General features: G+C 39.2%; 2 protein-coding genes across 3 annotated transcripts; one reads left to right on the top strand and one right to left on the bottom strand.

Annotated features, from left to right (window-relative positions):
- Positions 1-399: 399 nt before the first annotated feature.
- On the top strand, positions 400-7,845 carry LOC110062172 (uncharacterized). 2 transcript variants are annotated; one of them, XM_089287034.1, is made up of 3 exons: positions 400-658; positions 4,082-4,543; positions 5,655-7,845. In XM_089287034.1, the coding sequence occupies exons 1-3, from the start codon at positions 400-402 to the stop codon at positions 5,963-5,965; spliced, it is 1,032 nt and encodes a 343-aa protein (XP_089143160.1). In that variant the 3' UTR covers positions 5,966-7,845. The 2 variants fall into 2 exon arrangements, with proteins under 2 accessions (XP_089143160.1, XP_089143159.1); XM_089287033.1 differs by lacking the exon at positions 400-658 and adding an exon at positions 3,007-3,805.
- LOC110062173 (glycine dehydrogenase (decarboxylating), mitochondrial-like) lies at positions 7,342-24,441 on the bottom strand. The gene is made up of 28 exons (XM_089287024.1): positions 23,741-24,441; positions 23,553-23,631; positions 22,514-22,649; positions 22,179-22,343; positions 21,953-22,030; positions 20,857-21,019; positions 20,374-20,485; positions 18,758-18,848; positions 18,551-18,647; positions 17,971-18,076; positions 17,160-17,215; positions 16,927-17,013; positions 16,604-16,684; positions 16,142-16,327; positions 15,406-15,447; positions 15,098-15,240; positions 14,722-14,797; positions 13,744-13,869; positions 13,296-13,375; positions 12,775-12,844; positions 12,026-12,138; positions 11,253-11,436; positions 10,992-11,067; positions 10,544-10,636; positions 9,797-9,904; positions 9,439-9,503; positions 8,893-8,973; positions 7,342-8,237 (listed from the first exon to the last, which is right to left on the bottom strand). Exons 1-28 carry the CDS (start codon positions 23,987-23,989, stop codon positions 8,103-8,105), a joined length of 3,078 nt encoding a protein of 1,025 aa, XP_089143150.1. The 5' UTR covers positions 23,990-24,441; the 3' UTR covers positions 7,342-8,102.
- Positions 24,442-24,523: the final 82 nt, after the last annotated feature.

The following is a 24,523-nucleotide window of genomic DNA, read 5'->3' as shown; positions in this document are numbered from 1 at the left end:
CCGATCTAAAAAATAACCAAAACCGCAAAACCGAAAATCCCAATGCCTCCCCTTCATACTGTTGTTATGGTAACCTATTGTGTCACGAAAATGATAACAACGTGTTCACCAGTGATTGGGCAGTTTTTTGATACGATGATTGTAGCATCAAGTGGTAAAGAGTGGTTATAATGACCGATCAAAATCTAAGTATAGTTAATACACCCAGGTGTACTAACTATAAAAAACATCAATAATTTATGAACTTATGACAAATTTCCGCGAAATCGCGAATTCCAAAGAGTCAAGATTTTCGAAAGTTTTGAAAGAAGCAAAACAGTTCCAATGACTCTTTCTATCTACTTATTATTAGTAGTTAAGTTTTATCCACGAAATATATTTGATTCCTGCAATCAAGCTATGATGTCTGCGTCGTGCAACTCAGAAGACGAAGAAGTCAGCTCTCACAACATTGAAGTGCTCCAGGATGTGACCAGACGCGTCAAAGAAGTCTATGGCATTTTAAACCGCGAGACGAACAGAGTTTGCAAGGACATGGAAGCTCGTCATGAGTCAGCAAAAAAGCTTGAGCAGAGTCCTTTCTCTAAGATATTGAAACTCAATGTTGGCGGCCACATTTTCACGACCAGTTTGGCAACCTTGAATAATGCTCCATCAGGTAATTTTACTGAAATAGTCACCTTCAGCACCTTGAATGTATACTATTATAACAACTTTATTATCAGTTTCCTTCGTGTTTTGGTCTCCTTAATTGAAAAAACATTATCAGGGGTAAATACATATCATAAAAAAAACATTCGTATGTTGCTTTTTTCTTCCCTTTTTGCTGTTTTGAGTAGTTTTCAAGAAGATTTTGGTCGGTGTTGAAACCTAATCAATTGTATATGCGATGCGCTTTCCGCCCTTGGAATCATATTGTTCCCAAATACAAATATGAAATGATGAAACTTAATGATGATTAAACAGCAAGTTAGCGAAAGAAAAGTTTTCCAGTTACCTCGAGAAGAGTTTTAGTTTTGCCCGTTCCACTAGATATATCGTAATTATACCAAAAACCAATTACTTTCACTTTCTTCATAATAGGGCCTCGCTAATCAAGGAAGCATGAATTGCTACGTAAATATGTTTTATTTTTCAATTTAGCCAAGTGGGAAACATATTTAGAAAGCAAATAAAATAAAGCAGAATATTTTTGAAATCTTTTTTTTCTGAAAAGAAGATCTGCTTCTGAAAACCTGTTTCCCGTAAAAAATTTCAGTTTTACAATAATCTGTTATGACGTACGCGAAAATTGTTTCTTTCTTTGCCAGGATGTTATACATATTTAATCATGTTCAGCCAGGTCCGATGTTGTGTTACAGTAGCCGTCTAGGGCTGTCTTTAAAACAGGGAATGGGGAATCAAGGAATGGGGAATGGGGAATGGGCTGGGGAATCTTTAAAATGGGAAATCTTTAAATGCGGGAATCTTTAAAACGGGAAATCTTTAAAGCGGGAATCTTTAAAACGGGGAATCTTTAGGAGCGGGAATCTTTAAAACAGGGAATCTTTAAGAGTGGGAATCTTTAAAACAGGGAATCTTTAAAAGCGGGAATCTTTAAAACGGGGAATCTTTAAATGCGGGAATCTTTAAAACGGGGAATTTTTAAGAGCGGGAATCTTTAAAACGGAGAATCTTTAAAAGCGAGAATCGTTAAAACGGGAAACTTTAAAAGCGGGAATCTTTAAAACGGGGAATCTTTAAAAGCGGGAATCTTTAAAACGGAGAATCTTTAACAGCGGAAACCTTTAAAACGGGAAATCTTTAAAAGCGGGAATCTTTAAAACGGGGAATCTTTAAACGCGGGAATCTTTAAAACGGGGAATCTTTAAATGCGGGAATCTTAAAACCGGGGAATTTTTAAGAGCGGAAATCTTTAAAACGGGGAATCTTTAAAATGGGAAATCTTTTAAGTGGGGAATCTTTAAAAGCGGGAATCTTTAAAACGGGGAATCTTTAAAAGCGGGAATCTTTAAAATGGGGAATCTTTAAGATGGGGAATCTTTAAAAGCGGCCGAAGAATCCCCCATTTTAAAGATTCTCCATTTTAAAGATTTCTGCTTTTAAAAATTTCCCATTTTAAAGATTCCCCGTTTTAAAGATTACCCCTTTTAAAGACTCCCCATTTTAAAGATTCCCGCTTTTTAAGATTTCCCGCTTTTAAAGATTCCCGCTTTTAAAGATTCCCCGTTTTAAAGATTCCCGCTTTTAAAGATTCCCCGTTTTAAAGATTACTGGCTTTTAAAGATTCCCCGCTTTAAAGATTCCCGCTTTTAAAGATTCCCCATTTTAAAGATTCCCGCTTTTCAAGATTCCCCGTTTTAAAAGATTCCCCAGCCCATTCCCCATTCCCCATTCCCCATTCTTCGATTTCCATTCCCTGTTTTAAAGATAGCCGATGTTATACGCCATGTTTTTTGGAAGATTTGACAAAAACCAAGCGAGGATGGATCTTATCTCATTGATCGTGATGGAACTCACTTCCGGTATATCCGGAATTATCTTCGCACTGGGCAACTTATTGTACCAGAAGACAAGGTTCTTCGCAAATAGCTCTTGGCAGAGGCGCAATTTTATCAAATTAAAGAAATAATCAATGAAATTAATGAGTTGAAAGCAAGAACCGTGAAGGATTCTTTGCGCCTCTCATCAGAACCCGGGGTGGCCAATCGATGAGTTTGAAACAGTAGAAACAACAGATGAAGTATAGGTAGTTTTTAGAACATCAAATTTCCAAGAACAGCTATCAGCCTAGAGGCTGATTTTCTCTTTTGGATAGCAAGTTCTTGGCTAGAGGTACCCTAACGTCGGCAGAACAAGTAGTTTACATATTTAGTCCTCGAGTGATTTACTTGGTTTTTCACACATCTGTTCTAGAGACTCCGAACTTGTTCTGTTTCTTCACTTTCACGCCTTCAGTCTTCGGTCTCTGTACTGAAATGCAGATGAGCTGTATAGTGTTTAAACTTCTAGGCCAATTTTTTTTTTTTGTTTGTTTAGTTATTTTTTTTGACTGCGGCTAGCGGACTTTAAAAACAAATTCCTAAGGTATTTACAAGAATAGCTGCAAGAAAGGTTTTAGCAACAGTCAGCCGACGCTTTAAATCTATAACTTGTAACCAGAAACTGTTATCAGTTTTCTGTGCATGACCGTAATGTATATTAGGCCATTCCCGAATTACCGCCGCTTTCTGAAAGCGATTCTTGGTGCCCATCCTTCCATATGAAATTGAGATGTCATTCACATGCATTGTTCGGTTGTAAATTGGGGGAAGAAACAAGGAGTGTGGAACTGGTGCCTCCACTTGACAGGTGAGGTGTGACCAAAACAAAAGCAATAAATTACGTATAAGGTACAACAAATTTCCGGGAAATCAAAGATTCCAAGAATCGAGAGTTAAAAAAACAGTTTTGACAGAAGCAAAACAACTGCAGTGGTTTGTTATATGTATGATTCTTAGTAAAAATGTTTCATCCAGTCGATGACTTTTATTTATTCAAGAAAGATGTCTTTGTCGAGAGACTCTTAGGAAAAACTAAATTCTTCTAGTACGACGTTGAAATGCTCCGGGATGTGTCCAAACGTGTCGAAGAAGTCAGCGACCTTTTAAACCGCGAGACGGAAAGAGTTTGGAAGGAAATGGGAGCTCAATCGCAATGAAGCAGCTTAAAAAACTTGAGCAGGGTCCTTTGTCCAAAATGCTGAAACTCAATGTTGGCGGCCAACTGTTCTTGACCAGTCTAGAAACCCTGAAAAAGGACCCAGGTAATTTTAATTTAAGGTGTTTAACTTAATTGTTATTAATTGTTAATTCGTTAGTTTTAAAGAAGACGTTGCTCGGTTAAGAAACCTATGCAATCCGCTTTCCGACCTTCGAATGATATTTCAATGGTTCGAGCAAAGCGAGTCAGAGCAACGAAAGAGTCTCGCTTACCTCGAGAAGACTGGTTCCTGCACGGCTAATTTGGGAACTAAAACAGTTTTACGTTTTTTGGTTTCGTCAGAATCTTGTACACTTTTAATTAATCGTGTTTATTCCAGGTTCCATGTTGCATGACATGTTTTCAAGACGATTTGACACAAAACCAAGCGAGGATGGATCTTACTTCATCGATCGCGATGGAACCTACTTCCGGTATATCTTGAATTATTTCCGCACTGGGCGGCTCATTGTGCCTAAAGACGAGATAATTCGCAAAGAGCTACTGGCCGAGGCCGAGTTTTATCAAGTTGAAGGAATAATTAAGGTGTTGACTGCAAGACCCTTTCAGGATTCTGTTATATTGTCATCGGATCAAAGCCGAACTTTGATGAACTGGTTGAAGGAGACGGGGGCCCTCACAGACGTCACAATTGCTAGCGACAACCTGTTATATCGAGCTTCGCGTAATGGCTGGGCTGCGTCCAACTTTCACTCTTGTTGTGACAACAAGGGACCGACTGTGACAGTGATCAAGAGTGGAAATTACATATTTGGAGGCTACACCGAACAGGAGTGGAAAGGTAAAATAAGAACCTCTGTTTCTAAGACTAGGTTCCCACTAGAGGAGATTTTTCCGGATTTGTAAATTTTTCTGGATTCATCAATTTTAGAGTATTCGGATTCGTAGACGTTTACACTGAAAGCATAATCGGATTTCTAACTGTTTACACACGCCGAAAACTCCGGAACACTCATTTTGGTTCTACCTCAAACTCACAAGACCGCAGGCGGAAAAATGTCCGGACACGAACATTTACACGACAAAACTCTCAGGATTCAAACGTTTTCGGATTCAAAGTTCCCAAGGCTCAAAATTCCGGATTCAAAATCTCCGGAGACACGACCGAACCGGGGAGTTTTTATTTCGGATTCGTCCACCTGCGTGTAAACGCAAAATCAATCCGGTGCTAAAATGTTCCGGATTCGTCACGAATCCGGAACAAGTTTTCTAGTGTAAACCTGGTCTAATAAAGCCAAAATGTGCCCTTTGTCGGTATTGAAGTTGACCTCAGATCACTGGGGTCCTTGTTGAATACAAGACTGATACGATTAGAACAAACTCGTTACTACGGTCAGTCCATTTATCACCTCACATCCAAGGAGGATTCGTGGAATATTGGTTACTTATTATCCGGCAAGGTAGTCTTCAGGTAAATCTAAGCTTTCTGATTGTTTCTTTTTTGGTAAGGATTTTGCCCTTCGAAACGTTTCCATGGAAACGGTCATAAGCCGTGTAATTTTTGTTTTCGAATGCTCGCGAGGGCCGTGGACATAATAAACTTACCAACCTAGCTTGCTCGAGCCGTATTGGGAAATACTGGATCTCGGTAGTGTTTGTGCGGACCTCGGGCCAATATTCCCCAGTAGGGCCCTCGCGCTAGGTTAGAAAGGGGTTAGTACTTTTCAGTTCGGCCAAAGTTATTGAAAGTAAAATGTACGTAAGGAAATCGAAGCCCAGTTATACGATCTCCCGGTATAAGGAAATATTTTTTCCAGCCGGTTCCTTGGTTCTTCTTTAATTGGTATTATATGGGGTTTTCACTGTTGGTACCCTGTTACCACTTGGGACATTAAGGATACCACTTTGTAGTAGATGAATTCGTGGTGAGTGGATTTTTTTTTTTCCACTAGGGTCTGGAGATTGGACAAAAGCACCAGGCTCATTCCTGTTCAGTCTAGTCAACCCAAGCGGTCTGCCACCAACAAAGATGCCTTTGAAAGCTGGAGAAGATAAATATGCCATCTATTGCCGCAGTGACTATGGGCCAATATTTGGGCGTGGCCATGATCTTGGTATTGTCAATGAACCAAATTCTAAAAACTGCTGGGCAAGCCTAAACAACTCGTACCAATGCCCATTCGGTCAAACTGGTACCACGTTCCTCACAGGAAACGAGTACTTTACTGTCAGTGAAATGGAAGTGTTTGTGATTCAGGACTAAGAAAGCCACCTTCTGAACGAAGAATGGATTGCAAGCAAACCTACCAATGGGCGACGAAAAGTAGTTGAGACACTTCTATAGAAAATGACACTTTTTGATATTTAAGCACTTACTCTATTTTATGTGCTTCTAGTGTTAATTCTCTGATACCCCCCCCCCCCCACCTCCAATTCAATGTAGTGTAGGTGCTGTAGTCTGTGCAATCTAAGAAATAGAAAAATCAACATTGTTTGGGGGGGAAGGGGGGAATATGTTTCCAAGACGCTCGAAAATTGAATTTTACTGCCAAGTGTCTCAACACTTTTGTCGCCCATTGTAGCTCAAGTTACGTTTTTAATAGTGGTTAGTCAGTTACACTTGAGTTGCAGAGTACGATTTGTGAAGATAAATTTTCTGAATCGAAACGACCTTGCTGTTTGAATGATGAAAAAAAATTGAGTCCCAACTGGATTCCAACCAATAACTTTCTAAATAACACGCGGACGCTTTAAGCAGTGAGTTATGGTTAAATATGTACAACCACTTACGAAATATTCACTGAAATATACACAACTACTTATGGCCTCATTTTTGTTTACTAGGCGGCCAAATCATGGAACGCACTTCCAAATCAATATCGCACTGTTACAGATTTTAACACCTTCCACAAATTATTTTGTCTGTAATATTGCATAAATTCAGTTTCTCTACTTTGTTATAGTTTTTCTTTCATTATTTCTAATTTCTAGCATTAGGTAGCTCGAAGAAATTAGCAGAAATGCTACTCTGTAAATTCGAGGGTAAACAAAGTTTGTGATGGTGATGATGACGATGGCGATGACGATGATGATGATGATGATAATGATGATGATGAGCTATGGAGACTCATGCCGTTTGATTGATGTTTGTTATTACATGGACATGAAATCACTAACTTGATTGGTCAACCAGGCTACCCTTGATCGCAACTACCATCTTACTTCCCATCTACAAACTCGGACAAAAGTAGTTGGGACACTTGAGCTTCATCGCGTACCCTCCATTCCCCCTACTCAATGTTGGAAAATGTCCAGGGTTTTTTTTTTTTTTTTGCAACAAAAAGGGGAAAAAATCACCTGATCAACGTTGTAAGTGGGAGGAAGGGAGAACTTGCTTCGTGTCCCAACTGTTTTTGTCTGGGACTGTAGATTTTGAAATTAAACGACGTCTTAAAAGAAGGAAATACGACGAAGTTCACTTCTTTCTTTAAAAGTAAAGATAACAAACCTAAACGGCTGAAAAATTCGATCCAACTGTGCGATTTACACACAAAGAGGTAAAGTCAATCTTGTTGAACGGCCGGTGCTTGAAAAAATACAAACAACAAAAAACAAAACAAAACAGGACCAATCCAACGATACAATGCACGAATGGTATTTTATTTTCATTTCATTGTCTTATTACATTCGACAGTATTAGCGTCCACTTAGAATACACAATTACAAGCAAATTAAAGTTATATTATTATAAGCAAATGAAAATCATATTATTGCTTTTGCGCGTGAGTAATTTGTTTCACCCAAGAAATCTTTCATTGTTTTATCATTCATACAAGTTTACATGGCCTTGGAGATTTGGGGAATGCTGCCAAGTTTCATTGTGGATAAAAGAAACTCGTTTAGACATGTTTAAGTATAATCAAAACGTTGGAAATCATAATTTCTGCATCGTTATACCTCCTAAGTTTTCCAGTGTGTGTAGCGATTCTTCTTTTTCTACCATTTCTATGTATGCAAGACGAACATGCCTTCGAAATATTTTACACTACGTTCAGCGTATCATTGCGGTGAATGTGACGAAGAGAAGGCAAACCGAAAATTGATTCCGTACATGGTGTTCAATAAAATATTTAAATAATTCTATTTGCATTTCCTAGTGTGATAAATTGTTGCCTCCTAAAACGTCCCGTTTGAAGAAAAATGCTCTTTCGATTCTTTATCTCGATGTTGAAGAATCTTGTTCTACTTGACCGCTTCAGGTCATTGCTTGGTTCCCACAAAATTCAAGCAGCTTTCATTTGTGGAAAGATGCTATTCGTCAAGTAAACTTCTCTACCCAAATAGGTCTACACACATTGAAGTAAACTAGCATCTCTTTCATGTTGTTGTCAAATTTTCTTTTAAGCAAAAGACTTGGTTTTCTCGTAATCATAGCTCTCAAGTGGCGGACATGTGCAGACCAGCTGTTGATCGCCGTATTTGTCGTCCACTCGCGAACATGTCGGCCAGAATTTTGCAGTACCCTTCAACCACGGCTGACGAAACAAAACAAAAAAGTAGCTCAATAAACTACTATTTCCTAACTAAAAGATAACTTCAGGCTTAGGCCCGTTCACACTGACGCGTTTTCGAAACGATGCTTTATCGATGAAGCCTTTCCCCGTTCACACTAACGTTTTCGCAGTTTTCCCGTCCACACCAAAACGCTGGAAAACGCTGATGTTCTATGAGGAAACACAACTGTCATTTACACGTGCGCACGAGTACATGACGTCAGCAACTCGCTCAACCTCGATCCCATGCTCTTCCCCCTTTGACAAGGGAGGCAAAGAAGAGAGAGCCTGCGATCGAAGTTGGTTTCCGCTGTCTATGCGAATACGGCAGGTCTCCGATTTCAGGTGTCTCCATTCTGGACAGCGTTTTCAAATGTGTGCGTTTTTGATGGACGATAGGCGAAAAACGCATCAGAAAGTTTGCGTTTTCAAAATAAAACGCATAACTGTGGACAGAGGTGGACGGGACCTCATTTTCAAAGAAAAACTATATGACAGTCTCCTTGATGGGTTACACGGATCTGTTGTTACACAGGGAGGTCTGGGGTGCTTTGCTTCCCCCATCCCACTCCCCTTTACACCCCACCGTCTACTACCAGGGGTTCAAAGCTCAAAGAAATACGAGTTTTGTACTCACAGCAGGGAAGGCTGCAACTTCTCGACTGTACGGTCTGTCCCACGTATCTGACGTCACTACATCCTGAGTGTGTGGCGCATTCTGTGGATAAATCAAGACAAGATCACATGAAGGCTTCCTTAAAGGCAGGGTAGCAGTAGGCAGTACCCGCTTGAGGGATTGCTGAACCCAGTCACTCGTTCGTTAAAGCTCAGATTTCATATGTAAAATAATAAATAGAGAATACAAAATATATTAGTTGGTTTACTACGATTATCAGTTGGGCAAGGCGCGTCGGAGCTTTGGAGACGACGATTTGGACTTAAAATTACGGTGTTGCCACGGGCAACTTTCCTTGTTTCCAAAGGTAACAATATCGTCGCCTACAATTTCGCGCGCTTTGCTGCCAATGACGTCAAAGGCCGACAAGTTGCCACTGGAAATGGAGCCAGTTGCCCGTGACAATAACACAAGTTGAACGTTAAAATCCGGTCACCATACTATCGTGGCGCCTTACTCAGCTGCCTTTCTCATAGTAATGACACTTTCGGTTGATTTTTAAGCTACCTTTAATGGGTTGTTTGTCTTGTCCATTATGCCTTGTTCGATGTCACGGATTTCTTGGCGGATAGCTGTGGATTTAAGAAAGTTCATTATTAACATCCTATTTTTTTTTGGGGGGGGGGGGGGGGAAGTGGAAATGAAACAATCTTGTTACAAGACTCTTCAACTTCCGTCCCATCCACCTAAAATTTCTCTTCATGATGTTAATACATCGTCAAGGAAATATGTGAAGAGAATATAGAAGAGCATCAACTGTAGCTAGGAGACATTGCCTGGATGTGACACCAAATTCTCACAACTAACTTTAAAGAAATGTAAGGCAACAAGTAATGAGAATTAATATTTCCAACATGGCTCTTACATATAAGTGAGTCACAGAGTCTGTCTAGTTCAGCTTTGCTCTCGCTCTCTGTTGGTTCGATCATTAGGGCAGTGGACACTGGCCAAGATACCGTGGGCGCATGGAAACCTGTAACATAAATTTGGCAACTTTTAAGTGTCGGTTAAGAGTCGAGAGTAATAGAGCGACTTTTCTGATGCGCTTCATAAAACCAAAACGAAAACCAAAGCAAACACATCTGGTCATTACGTTGACGCAAACATTCATGCATGCCAACTGGCACAGAAAAAGCGCGGGAAAAAGTCGAGAACCCACTTCACAACTTGTTTTCGTTTTCATCTGATTGGCTAAAAAAACAAGACGTGTGATCTCATTGGTGAACACAGGTTGCACGAGCATTTTCAAACAAAGACAAAGCTCACCAAACCCAGAACTAAAGCAACCAAACATAACACTCAATGGTCATTCGATAAGTGCTCCACGTCTTTCCTATTCGTTTAGCACTAATCTGCAAAAATTGTCTCTCAAAACTGGGCGCTCGGCAGAGTTTACAAGTCTTGGTATGCTTGGCTCAGGCACCAGTTACAAGTTCGGCCGCAATTGAAACAGGCTACAGCTTTTGAATGCTTAGCACCGGCTACACGTTTTCCCGCACTTAGCAACGCTATAACTTATTCTAAGCCCGTCACCAGTTAGATATTTTCTCGCATTTGGCAACAAGTTAAGACTAATTCATTCGCGAAGTTTGCACGGAAGGTTTTCTCTTACCATAATCCTGAAGTCTCTTGGCAATGTCAATCGCTTCAATACCATACTTCTTGAAATCTTTAGCGTCAACAATAAATTCGTGGGCACAATAACCTGGTGAAGAAAAAAAACTGCATGAAAACTTTGTAATGAAGGTTTTTGTACCTTGAGCTACGTCACGGCTTTCGCATCTTGGAAAGTTAAGCCTTAATTTTTAAGTTCGTTGTTTGTAATCCGTGTCAATCTTCTCCATCCTTAACCATCCTTGTTCCTTTATGGTTTATTACTATCTCTTTGGTGTTTTTCTATGTTAGTAAGCTACTATTTTCAGGTTTCCTTTAATTTAAAGGTAATTCTGTACGTGGCCAAAATAACTCAAAATACTTTGACTGAACGAACTCCTTTAATTTGAAACTTCCTTCGCTAAATTTTGCCTCCAAACAAAAAGCATTACAGTAGTCGACATTACCATCCTTTCCAATGAACAAAACGTCGTAGTGCTCCTGGAGTCTGGCAGCCATGTAGTTAGCATTCAAAACGGCAACCTGTAAAAGTCAACAAAAAAAGAAATAATGTTAACTAACAAATGACAAACAAACAAACAGGTGTAAACGATTTAAACCGAATTGACTACAAAGCTGACACTAATGCAAGAAGGCACAATAGTGTAAATAGCCTTGAAATCAAGATGGTTTAATAAAGAATGTAACAATGAACATTCAAAACTCACCTTGGTCGCATGTGCAAGACCCTTAGGGCCCATCAGTTTGATATAGGCCCAAGAAATGGGTAGAATTGCACTGGAACCATATGGAGCTCCTGAGATGACCCCAAATGGATGGGCCCCTTCACCAACGGTACTCTCTGGTGGGATCACAGGGTGGGATGGCAAGAATGGAATGAGGTGCTTTTTCCTGTGGGAGAATTTCACCAAAGTCAGATTGTGTGATTGAAACAGTCAAACCAAAAATATAATTTACTTGTAATCCTCTGAAAGAAAGGAAAAAAAAAATCCAACACAACGTTCTCAACCCTATTAGTAATTCATCATATTAAAAACAGGGAAATCATGACCATGATAGTCTTTGCCGGATATCTGATCTTAATTAGCATAGATTTTTTATGATTTTGTTTCTCTGTTTTCTCCTTAGTTTTAGTTTCCATTGAGAAAATGTATCACACACTCAATACTGTGTTTGACCATATTTGAATTTCCAAACAAATACTCCGCCATGTGTCGTATATTCAATTCTCTTCACGATGTTTGGAAATGTGGTCAAACACGGTCTTTCGTGCTTGATATATTACTAGAACGTATAACATAGTTCTGCCCATTAAACCTTTCGTTCCGTGACGATCTTGATATCGTCGCTTTAACGCCCCAATACCAGAGCCATTGTCTAATCCAAGGAATCTAAGGTCCGAAATCTTCAAGAGCAAAGACGTCTCAAGATTCCCCACCCCCCTCCCCCCCCAAAAAGCATGCTTTCAACTGTTACTTACACTCCAATAGGTCCCATTCCGGGGCCTCCACCCCCATGAGGAATACAGAAGGTTTTGTGCAGGTTAGTGTGCATCACATCCGCGCCATAGTCAGCTGGTCGGCATAGTCCCACCTATCAGGACAAAACGGTAACAAACAAAAACGTTATAACTAAACTTTTTCAAGATGCGCAAGCTGTGACGTAGCTTCTTTAAGCGTCTTTCAGGTGGCTCTCGTGAAAGGCTACTCAAACATGTGCACCAAATATGAAGAAAAATGATTTCTATTTAACAACAAACTATTTGCTTTTGCGTGATGTTTTTAAAAAAGCATTTTGCCAAACTAATTTGTGACCTGTCCATCAAGGACCAACCAGAATTTTCCTATTCTTCTTGGAACAGTTTTTTCTGCAGTTTGCCATGCAATAAAAATATTTCTCAAACTCATTAATAATTCATGAAGTTTAAACAAAGGAAATCATGACCGTGACGGTGTTTGGATATCTGATCTTAATTAGCATAGATTTTTACGATTTTATTTCTCCGTTTTCTCCTTAGTTTTAGTTTCGATTGAGAAGATATATCAAACGGTCAAGACAATGTTTGACCACATTTCTAAACACCTCGAAGTTCGTCAAAAATACTCCGCTACTCGTCTTATTTTCAACTCTCTTCTCGATGTTTGGAAATGTGGTCAAACACGGTCTTTCGTGTTTGACATATCACTTAAATAACGAACTGGTCAGTGAATGTTATTTACAAATACAAACCTGAGCATTTAAGTTGGCGCCATCTAGGTAAACCTGTCCACCATGTTCGTGAACCATGTCACAGATGTCCCTAAGAGATAAAATTTATTTTAAAAAAAGATTAAAACAGGTACTAAAGGCAACAGCCAAACAGCTCACAACACCACCATGCACATCCGTTCTCCTCCCCAGGGGCATTTTTTGTGCTGCCTCGACTTTGTAGGCTTACTGTGCGGAGACTAGGAAGGGAGGGGAAGAAAGCATGGATGGAATGCCTCCATCCCCTCTTCCACACTTTCCCTTGACCATGTAGACCGACAGTGCAAAGGATGGTGAGGGGGAAGGAAGAAAACACCTGGGGAATATCCCCATCCTCCCCCTCCACATTTCCCTTTGGCCATGTAAGCTGGCAATGCAGAGGCTGAGAAGGGGAGGGGGTAAAGAAAGCACATGGGTAACTTCCCCATTCTCTCCTTGACATTTTCCCACCGCTCCTGGAGTACCTCTGCAGAGGAGAGAGATGTACACCTGTTTATGTTCACCTGATGCCTTCTTCAAAGACACCATTAGTTGACGGATACGTCACCATGATGGCTGCCAGATCTTTGCTGTACTTCTCAACCTGATGGAATAAGATTGTGCATAAAATGGTTAGCTTTCATACACCAAGTTACTTGTTTAGATGTAACAATATACAGCCTGCTCCTTACTTACAGTCTTGCAACAAAAATACACAGTGAGTTACACACTTTGACAAACACACATGCCACATTTGAATAGACTGGATACAATAAGTCTCTGCTATGCAAAAGCGCACAATTTGAGGAAGAAGTAGGCCCATAAAGGAAAATAAATTATGTCCACGGCCAGGGGTTTGAAAGGACCCAATAATCCTAGACACAATTTTTGGTGCTTGTGCAACTGTCTGAGAAGGGGCATAACTGTCACCAAACAATAGAAAGACAATGTGTCTTAAACGTTATCATGTACCTGCATTTTCAAGTCACTCAGACTGACATTTCCATTGTCTTCAACCTTCACAACTTGCACCTGGTAACCAGCCATCTGAGCGCTGGCAGGATTGGTGCCATGAGCCGACACAGGAATGAGACACACCTGAAAGGGAAATCATGTAACAACAATTCATAATAATTATAATTATAATGACTTCTGTCATCTGTCTGTCTGTCTGTCTGTCTGTGGATTGGTCAGTCAGTCAGTCAGATCACAGGGCTGTGCTCTAGAAGTGCATCGGTGTCTTACATGTAGGGCGACTGGAAAAACTTCCTTTTTTCACATAAGCTTAAGTGGCGCACACCAAGGATTTCGTGGTGAGGGACTGTTGGGCTCCTCATAATTTTTCTTAGATCGCAACCTTGGATCAAATGTACAGTATACAAAAAACCTCTACCACATCAGACCTTTGGTACTCTAGTTTCTTTAGCATAAAGCTATCATGAATAATTCCACTCTCCCTGAATGGAATGTCATTGCGAGTCCATTTCAGGGTTCCCCCTTCACCACCTCTTCACCTATAATTCAGTCTTGTGTCGCCATTTTCCTTACTCTTTTCGCCACTTGCTGTCTAAACAATCCCTGAATCTATGAAGTTCGATGCCTGCGGCCAAGTTTACCATTTAAATAGTATTCCAATCCTTATCACCACACAATATTTCAATGTAAAGGGTGAGAACACGTCAGCTTTCTTAAAGAATTCCCAATGATCAAATTTTCTAACCATTACCCAGATTTCTATAGATAGTTGGTTACAACATTTATTATTTTTTTCTTTTATTTTAGTGCAAGGCCCCATAAGCTTATAGCTTTAATCTTTACCATGGATAAATAAGTCTTGATTTGATTTGGTTTGATTATAATGTTTGGTGGTTACTTAAAAAGTGTCAACATCATTAAAAAACATTTATTTAACATCACCATACTCATAGAGTATGATCAACAGAATCACACCTTTCTATTTTCAGCTCCATTGTGTTCATGGTAGGCACGGATTGCTCTGAGCCCAGTGTATTCACCTTGTGCTCCACTACAATGTAGAAAAATAATGTCAATCAAACAATGAAACATTAACATTGCATAATATGTGAAGAGCACATGTTTACACAGTTTCACACCAAACACTGTGAGAATGAGCTTCAAAAAGACAAACGAATAACAAGTGAAATGGAGCTGAGGAGCCGCAGGCAAGAATTCGCACACAACTCTTGAGATTTTCCGAGCCGTACATCTCTCATGGTAGACACTTCATTGTGTGACTACAAAAGTAAACTCTGTATTGGGACTGCAAAGTCTTAATAATACCCTTGAACCACAAATCTTCAAGTACCTGTTAGGCTGGAAACACACTGCATCAAAGCCAGTGATCTCACATAAATCTTTCTCCAGTTCCTGGTAGAGACGGCGATAACCCTGTGCTTGCTCTACCGGAGCATAAGGATGGATATCGGCAAACTTCGGCCAGGTGATTGGCTGAGTAAAAAAGACATCTGATTCAGTATGTACAGTTATTTCAGGTCTGAGTTTTATTTACAGGCAGCATGGCCACAGTTAATTTAATACTTAAAATTTACAGCATCACTAAATAATTTCTAAAGTGCAAAAACTTGAAGTACATCAATATATTAAGTACCATACCATCATTTCAGTAGTGGCATTCAGTTTCATTGTACAAGAGCCCTAAGAAAAAAAAAAAAAATGCCTTCAATCAGACATGATTTGTTTTTAGTTAAATACCTTTACTGAGACAAATCTACAATACATGTACACTGATCACTTTTGTATTCACCATTATATCTTAGGGGGAGGGGGGATGAGGGAGGGTTAACCAAGTTCTGAGTGTGTCTTGGTCATAGACATTGCAAAAAAGAACAACACCAATCATCCATCCATCCTGACCAAACGAGTTTGGTCAATAAATGATGTTACATTATATAACAAAAAGAACAAAATTTTCTTGCCAGATCTGGACACAGTGTATTAACTCAAGCAGACGAGATAGCCCAATCCCATGCAGATAGCCATGCAATCACTGTGCAAAATGTAGTTGGTCTTGTGGTAACCCTATATATCCTGTCCAGAACACAAGATTTGATTTGTCAGGGCTCAAAAAAAAGTCCCATCCCATTGTCTGGGGCAAGAAGATTTCCCTGTAACGTTTCATTTTCACTTGCTCTGACTTTACAAGGAATCAGGCAAGTCATCTGCCCACTAAATCATAAGAAGAACAAACTATGACTTGCCCGTGGCAAATAAAATTTGAGAGCTACTTGGCCCAAGGGCAAGCTGGAATTCAAGTTTTTTTTTTTAGCCCTGTAACTTTATTTCTTGTGCTAGTTATATAACGGTAGGAGATATCAGAACTATCACATACCAAAGGAATCATAGAATGGCACAAAGAGATGTCTTTGTTCTCCAAGAGCTTCATGTAACGGACAATGTTTGTCTCTGAGTGGTAAGTGTTGAATACAGGATGTGTCATGTAGTCACTAAGTCTCTTGAATGAACTTCGTAGAATACTGTGTTCAGGCACTTCCTCCATGTTCGCAGCCAAGGAATCCTGATAGAGAATGACACAACAATGTTATTAACTGAAGGTTAAACATTATTACTGGAGCATGAGTTGACTATTGTTATCGTTATCATTATCAATATCTTTATTATCATCATTGTCGTCGTCATCATCATTATTATCACTATCATTATTATTATAAAGAGTGTTCCAAATTGTATCAAGGGTAAAAGTGAACCACAACAGTTATATTCAACTTTAAGCAATCAAAATGAAATTGTGACTTTGCTTGAGAATGCAATTTTAACAAGTTTGCATACTTACAGTTGAACTGTCGCAACCAAACACCCACAAAAGATCTGCCAAGTCTTTCTCTTTGACTGTCTCATCCAGTGATACACCAACCTAAAATGATAAAAAAAATTAACATCCACAGTGACAATATATTGCTACATAGTTCTTGAAGTCAACAGTAGAGGAATGTCTGTATCAACCCTGGTGTTCCATACTGCCTGCTATTTGCTCAGTTTCCAAAGCATTATGCAACCTGCAGGAGCATTTTCAATTAAACTCCCCCTGTATGAAATGTATATATTCCAAGGTTAACCCCTAGCATTTATGTATCACACTTAGTATTATTTACTTACAGTTTTTTCATCAAACTTTCTCAGATTTATCTCTCGCTGTTTAGCTCTCTCAAGAATGTCTGAAGCATCTCCAATGCCTGATGTAACCTACATGAAGATAAGTGGAGAAATTCTAATAAAATGTGTAGACTTTAAATAACACAGTTATGCAAAGCTTTTTTGTGTTATATATTTTCAACATGGGTTAATATCAGAGTTATTAGTGACATGAAGATTCCAGAAATACTGCTTACCTTTAAAGTGTCAAAGAATAAATCATTTTTCAGAAGATGTCCAGCACGTTTCAATCCTAAAAAAACATTTCATAAGTTATAAAAAATGCACCTCTTGTTGATTGGCAAAATTCTTGCCTTGAAAGCAAATCCACAAATAGTTGCAAATCACTGACAGAAACACTCTAAAAATCAATTTTTCACATAGGAACAAAAGAAGATTCATCTCTCTTAATATATAATACAATATATGTTGGCCCTCGTTGCCACAAAAGAATAAGGCAAGATCAAAACATAGACTTGTCCAACCGTTTTATTTCACTTTCGGTCTCTCGACCTCATGGTCGACTAGTTTCTACATATCACGTGACTGACTGTGACTGACTGTGTGGGGGTGGGGTGACCCCTACATATACAAGTATATTAATACCAATAAGGTGACTTCCTTGGTTCTAAAATTTAATACTGGGTTGCTGTGTTGGCATTGCATACTCAGAACTCAAAATCATTAAGAGCTTACAACTGTCGTGGGGACACTTTTTTTACCAGACAGGTGAAAAAAAATATAACTCTCCACTGGGTTTAGTATGGCACTAAACTGGGGCACCTTTGGCCCCCATCCCTTCTTGAATCGAATATAAGTCCAATGTAGAGTTTCCCTCTAAGTATGAGTCCAGCTAGACATAAACAAAGCCTCCTGATCCATATGTGTACCATTCTTACCACTTTGGAAGCCAACAGAATTAAATCTACAGAGTCTTCATTTTAAAATCTTAAAAAGTCACCAATAGGTACAAATGTAAAATAATTAATTTCCAGGCACAGTCCATACCTTCAGCTAACAGAAGAGTTGCATTATGAACACGTTTTGCAATGTTCTTGATTCCCTTTGGTCCATGATAGATCGTGTACATTGCCGACATGTTGGCAAGAAGGGCCTGTAAGCAAAATGAACAGTATATTTGAGTATCTCTGAATAAATATAGAAATCACAACAAATGGATATAAATTGTTTTGAGATTACAGATCTTGGAAAAGCTTGAAAACAATTTATTTGATAATTGGTTTGAAAAGAATATACCTAGTACAAAATAGGCTGAATCATAAGCTTTGAATGCAGCACATGTACGTGATACAACCAACTTGGTCTAACAAAAACTTAAATTGTGTTGTTCTAGAAAATATCCATACCCCTCCCACCCCTCCAGAAATTCCAGTTTGGCTACATAATTTCTTTTAAAAGATTTTGGCTTTTAGACCCCCCCCCCCCCCCCCCTTGAGAATTTCCAATAACCTTCCTTGGGGTGGGTATGGATATTTTCTGAAAATGCACATTGTCATACATGTGACAGTCAAAGCAAATGATTGAAAACAATTTTGACCCAGCAGGGAAATAATTTGTAATATCTTACCTGGGCTGTGCAGATGTTGCTTGTAGCCTTGTCTCTTCTGATATGTTGTTCGCGTGTCTGAAGTGCTAAACGATAGCATGATTTGCCTTGAGCATCCCTATAAACAGCCATTATTATAATATTGTTACTAAAAATAAAATGTTTTGACTAATTAAGAAAGCCCTTAATCTGGATTACTTAACAGTCAGTAGATCTTTCTGAACTTGCCTTGTAACGCCAACCATTCTCCCTGGAAGCATCCTCTTCAAGTTTCCCATGTCACGCACAGCAAAGAAACCAGCATGGGGCCCTCCATAGCCTGATGATGAACAAAAACAATGAGCTTTCCAGTGAAAGGTGCCAGTACATACATTCATTTAAACATTTTCCATACAAACATTTTACACTCTAAGTAGAGACCAATACAATTATGTTACTGACTTTGCACTTTTCCAAGAATCAGAGATATTTTTTGTCACTTTTTCCCCTAATCTACAAAGTATGTAATCTAATAGCTCAATGTATCTATTACAACCTGATCACAGCCCAACAAACAACCATCTCTCAAGATTCCAATCAAAAGGATTAATAACAAAGATGCGATGATAACGGTGGCGATAATGATGATGATTGTGATAAGGATGACAAGATTGATGATGGTTATGACAATAATAACAATGATGAGGCAGTGTGTGATCTAGAGCGCGTCATTGTGGGATTGGCGCAGTTCGATAGAAGATGTCCCCCAAATATTCATCACATGGATCATTTTGGCGCAGCAAACATCTGCAGCTACCGACTTGTAATTTTCCTCCGTTTCCTAAGTTTTTCGAAAACTTTGTGTGATTTAAAGTTTCATAGAATTGACAATATAAAACAGCGTGCGTTTTACGAATGTTTACGACATGGACAAATAAAAATGGCTGCCAGAGGCCGAGATGAGATTCCTGGGAACAAGTAGAATAATTCTTATAGGGGTCAATTTATAAAAAATGCACATGCTCATTGTGAACCCCTTACTTTTCACGCTTGATTGATGAAACACGACAAGTTATTTGGGTTGTTTTCTTTGTCATTCTGCTATATTATTGTCGTGTCAAAGCAGAAAAGAATATTCTCATTCTTTGGTCGAGAAAACAAAAGAGAAGAACACAGACCACAAACGGAAACCAGCAGAATCGACAACGTTGACGAAGATAAATTGAGTGATACTGATGAATGTGAACCTTTTGTCGACCCGAAAGCCAAAGAAGAAAGGAGAAACTTTCAATCTACCTGGTTGGAAAAATTCAAGTGGTTGCGATACGAAAACACAAAGGGTATGTTGCGTTCGATTTGCATTGGGTCTAGCAAAGCAAATCCCTTCACTTCTGGCTGCATTGATTTCAGAACTTTGACGCTGACTCACCACATAGAAAGTCAAAATGATCAAAATGCTCTTAAGGAAGTTCATATGGCCAGCAATTTTGAAAGAGCTGTTGTAAATTCCGTTGCTCTCCAGGAGAAACCAGTGGTTAGTGCATTGAGAACTGTGTATTAATGAATAAAGTTGTGTTTCCCCCTATTTATTTTTTTTTTGTCTTTACAACATACATGTACTACCCATAACTCATTTATGCTGACAACTTTTCTTATTTTTCACAAGCCAATAAAACTGGAATGTCCCCTTGAAAATTGTTGACTGGGACAGAATGTCCCCCTAAAGTGAAATCCTAGATCAGACACTGTGATGATGATAATGATAAAGATGACAATGCACAAAGCTCAACAAGTAGGCTCCAAGTGACTCAAAAACAAAACTACAACATTGAACATAACATGCTACTGTTAGTATACTAGCTTACCGAGAGGAACTCCAAATCTTTGTGTGCATCCTATGGCAACATCACAACCAAATTCACCAGGAGGCCTCAGTATAGTCAGAGCAAGAAGATCTGTGGCACATACAGCTAAAGCCTATGCATTGAAATAAAAGAAACTGTTTGCATATTATCAGCTGCAAATTTCTTCAAGAACATATTGCTACTAACAGTCCAGGAAATAACCTCCTAATATGAAGAGGTACATCTTTACTAATAAATGATTTTTAAAACCCTGAAAGGTTCAACAATCATCTTCCTCAGTATAATACAGACTCTTCCCCACCCCCCACCCCCCACCCCCTTCCCTTGAGGTTTCATCTGTCTTACTCTTGCTCTGCAGCTGACCGAGTTCAATGATCACAACCAAACAGATTTGTGGATAATGATAGCCAATAGAACAGAGCTGAGTGGCTCGCTACTAATTAAAAATATTTTATTTTGATTAGTACTTTACTTGTCACATACCTTGGCATCATGAGCTCTTTCCACCAGATCAGAAAAGTCATCAATTTTGCCATTGGTGTCTGGGTACTGGAACAACACACCACTGACATCTTGGTTGGAAAAGTCGAAAGATTCTTTGTCACCGATAACCACCTGTAAACCCTCACCATCAGGGCCTAGAGTACTGAAAAAAAGACAATAGAAGAGATTAAAACTTTCTTTCTACAAAAATCTCACAAGTCAACATAAATTATGTACATGCTCTTCTCATTCATGCCACTGGAAAATTCCTAGGGAAAAAAAAAACAGACTGAATTTCATAGTGGGGTGAACTGAAAATTAAAATGTTTGCCATTTACCCTTCGACCAAACCTTTAGTAAAATTTGACTAAAGTAATCCTACTGGAAAATTCCCAAGAAAAAACAGACTGAACTTCCTAGAGGGAAGTGCCAAGAAGTGCCCTATTTTTTCTTGGTAACCTTTCAGAGGGGTGAAGAGAAAAAGGGTTTGCCATTTACACCCTCAACCAAAATTTCCACAACGTTTGACTGAGTGGAAAGTCTGGTTTCCATAGCATGAAACAATAAGGAGTTTTACTACAGAGTATCCTCTAAGTGGCATGGAAGTCCAACACCAGGTTAGTTCTCGTGGTGGTGAAAGTTATGAATAACTTCTTCTCTCAGAACTCAACACAACATTTGGCCCAAACCAGCGATCACAAAGTTCTTGAGTGTTTAATCTGGAGTCAAAGGCACTAATGATCAGATTATTAAATCTCCCAACCATGATCTTGCAGAGACAGGTTTCCCTCAACTCCGGTTTCTATTGCAGGGTTGTAATCTGCTCCATAAAATTAGCCAATACCCATTTATACAACAGGGTGGAGAGAGGCACTGCGAGAGTAGAGTGTTTTGCCCACTTGAACAAAACACAGTAAACTGCCTGGGCCTCAACTTGAATCCCTCACTCTATGCCTCCCTCTAGATATTACATGAAATGGTATAATTTATAAAACTACACTTAGGATGAGGCTCTATGCACCAACTTGGCGCCAGGGGACAGGTGAAGGTGAAGGTGAAGGTGAACACTTAGGATAATAATGTTATTTATCTTCACCTAGCTCTGGTCTCCACAACGGAAATAATCTGAGGGTGGCAATTCCGATCTACGAAGAACTTTGGTTTCTTGTTGTACCTATTGACAAAGAAAATCATTTACAAAATACTTCACAGGCAAAGAAAGGATGACAATGTATTTTATAATATAAGCTACACAATGTACAGACCCACTATTGAATAAATGCTTTTATCAGTGATAATAACATTATTCTTCTAAAGCCTACCTATAGCACAGTGCCATGGCCTCAGCAGCTGATGTTGCTTCATCTAAAAGAGATGAGTTAGCAATGTCAAGCCCTGTCAGATCACTGACCATTGTCTGGAAATTCAGCAAGGACTCCAATCGCCCCTGTGCCAGTTCAGGTTGGTATGGAGTGTAGGGCGTGGTCCTGAATGGGTAAGGAGAAACCAAAACCTTCAATGAGACAGACACATTTGAATAACAGCCTGTGTAAAGTCATCAAGGCTTTCAAAGGCAATGTGAACGTTAGTTTGGTCAGTACAAAACAAAATATAAATAATAAAATTTATATCAACCTAAACTTCGACTCATACATACCAGCCAGGGTTTTCTAAAATATTTCTCAAGATTGTTGTTGGCACGTGGCAATTGTAGTATCCCATGCCGATGTATGATCTCCAAACTTGATTATGTTTTGCCACTTGTCGCAACTTTTCCAAAAGATCAGGTTCACCTAAAAAGTAAACCTCATTTAAGAATCTAAGAGCTGATGGCACAAATCACCAGAATTCCCAGGGGTTAAATCCCTAGGATATCCAAGGGATTAGGGGGATAATGCAGACATGGTTTTCCTTGTCAGGTCTTAAAAAAAATCCTCCCCAGTTCCCTTTGATAAAATTTCAAGATTACAACCCTAAATAGTAATTGCAACTTAAAAAAGCTGTAAAATCTTTCTCTGTCATAGAGAAAGGTTAAATTCAGCTGTTTTGGGGCAAGGAAACCACTTGTAGGTTGTGTTGAGCCAAATATCACTGTTAAAATTAGTAGAAATTGTTTTGAAGAGTTTTCTAGAGATGTAAAAAATTATACAACTAAAACAACCCGACAAAAAAAATCACTTCTTCATTTTACGCAAAATTGCGAACTAAAACGCTGCGTGACAATATCGACTCTTAGCGTTGTGTGACATACACGTGACATATTATGCAATTGTGTATATTTTATAAGGTTTGAAATTGTATTACGTTTCACGACGGAATATTACGACACGACGAAATATCTTGGGTCTTTCACAAAAAAAAGCCAGATCACATGTTTACGATTAGTATACCTGAAACCTGAACAACGAGACGAGAACAAACACAAACAGTCATTTGTTTCCAAGAATTGAGGCGAAACGCCTTCCGTAATCAGTTTTGTGCCAGCCGGAAATATAAAAAAACCCGCCAAACATTTGTCCCACAATTAACTTGCGTATAAATCAAATTACTGCTCCTAAGACTTCTTAGCAGTTCTCATCGTGAAGATTTTATAGGCACTATAGCTATTCTTGTTTCATAGTTAAGGATTTAATTATTAAGAAGTCCCGACAAAGACGTATAACTGTGAAATCTACATGAGGCTTTCTGGAACTTACTCAATGCTTCATCAATCTCAAGAGGCCCTGTAAACTTGATGGTAGATGGTAAAGTCCTCTCGATCAGTTCATCTATATGCTAAAGAACATTGCCATAAGTCAGCTTAAGAACATAAAACAAAATTTAAAAGATGTTGTGAGACAGGACAAGCGAAAACAGCACGAGATTTCGCCGTGGTATCATTTACCTGCAAATTCAGTGTTCGTAGCATCTCTTTCTCCTCGGCCGCATCAGGACCAATATGTCGAAGAGAAAACGCATCTGTTGGAGGAGCTATCTGGCTCATACTAAACTTCTGGCTGGCGCTGGAAGAGGAACGCGCTAGCAGAACCGAAGCGCCGATCGTTCTAGAACGCGACGGAAAATCACTTTGCACTGTCTTCCATAGTTTGCTGGCATACAATCGGCGGCCCGCGCGAAAGGCTGTTCGATACATTGTTAGGCTGTGATCTTGGAAATATCCAACTAAAGAGAACGGTTCAAATTAAATGGACTTTTGCAAGTATCTCACAACCTTATCGTGGCGGCACTCATACGAAATGAATGAACTGCGCCACGCGTTTGTCCTTATGGGTGCCATTCGACAAATAAGGAAAGTACGGAACTGCAAATATGGACATGACCGCCTTCCAGTGAATTCATCATGTGCAACAAACAAAGGAAAAGAGAAAAACACGTGCAATTTTCTCAGAAGAATACACAGAGAACTGCTTTAAGTGATAGTAATAAAAGCAAAGTCTCGTCTAAATTTTGCAAAAAATACTGGGAGAGCTGGACAGCCCGATGTGAGCGCATTTCGGCAAAATAAAGATTACGCGCGCGATTTCGTATGGAGGGTCACGTTCGAGCGAGTTCTTTCGAGATACAAGCTAGAAACGGAAAAACTCGCTGCACGCTTCTCTTTTAAAAATGAAGGACACGGAGAGACAGAGATAGATTTTATAGTGGGACGCTCAGTAATTTAGCGCTT

The sequence above is a fragment of the Orbicella faveolata genome, unplaced genomic scaffold (assembly GCF_042242905.1).
Source record: "Orbicella faveolata isolate gen_17 unplaced genomic scaffold, um_ofav_v1 contig_14, whole genome shotgun sequence".
NCBI lineage: Eukaryota > Metazoa > Cnidaria > Anthozoa > Scleractinia > Merulinidae > Orbicella > Orbicella faveolata.
Note: the sequence above shows the minus strand (reverse complement) of the source record. Positions and strands in the feature narration are given on the sequence as shown.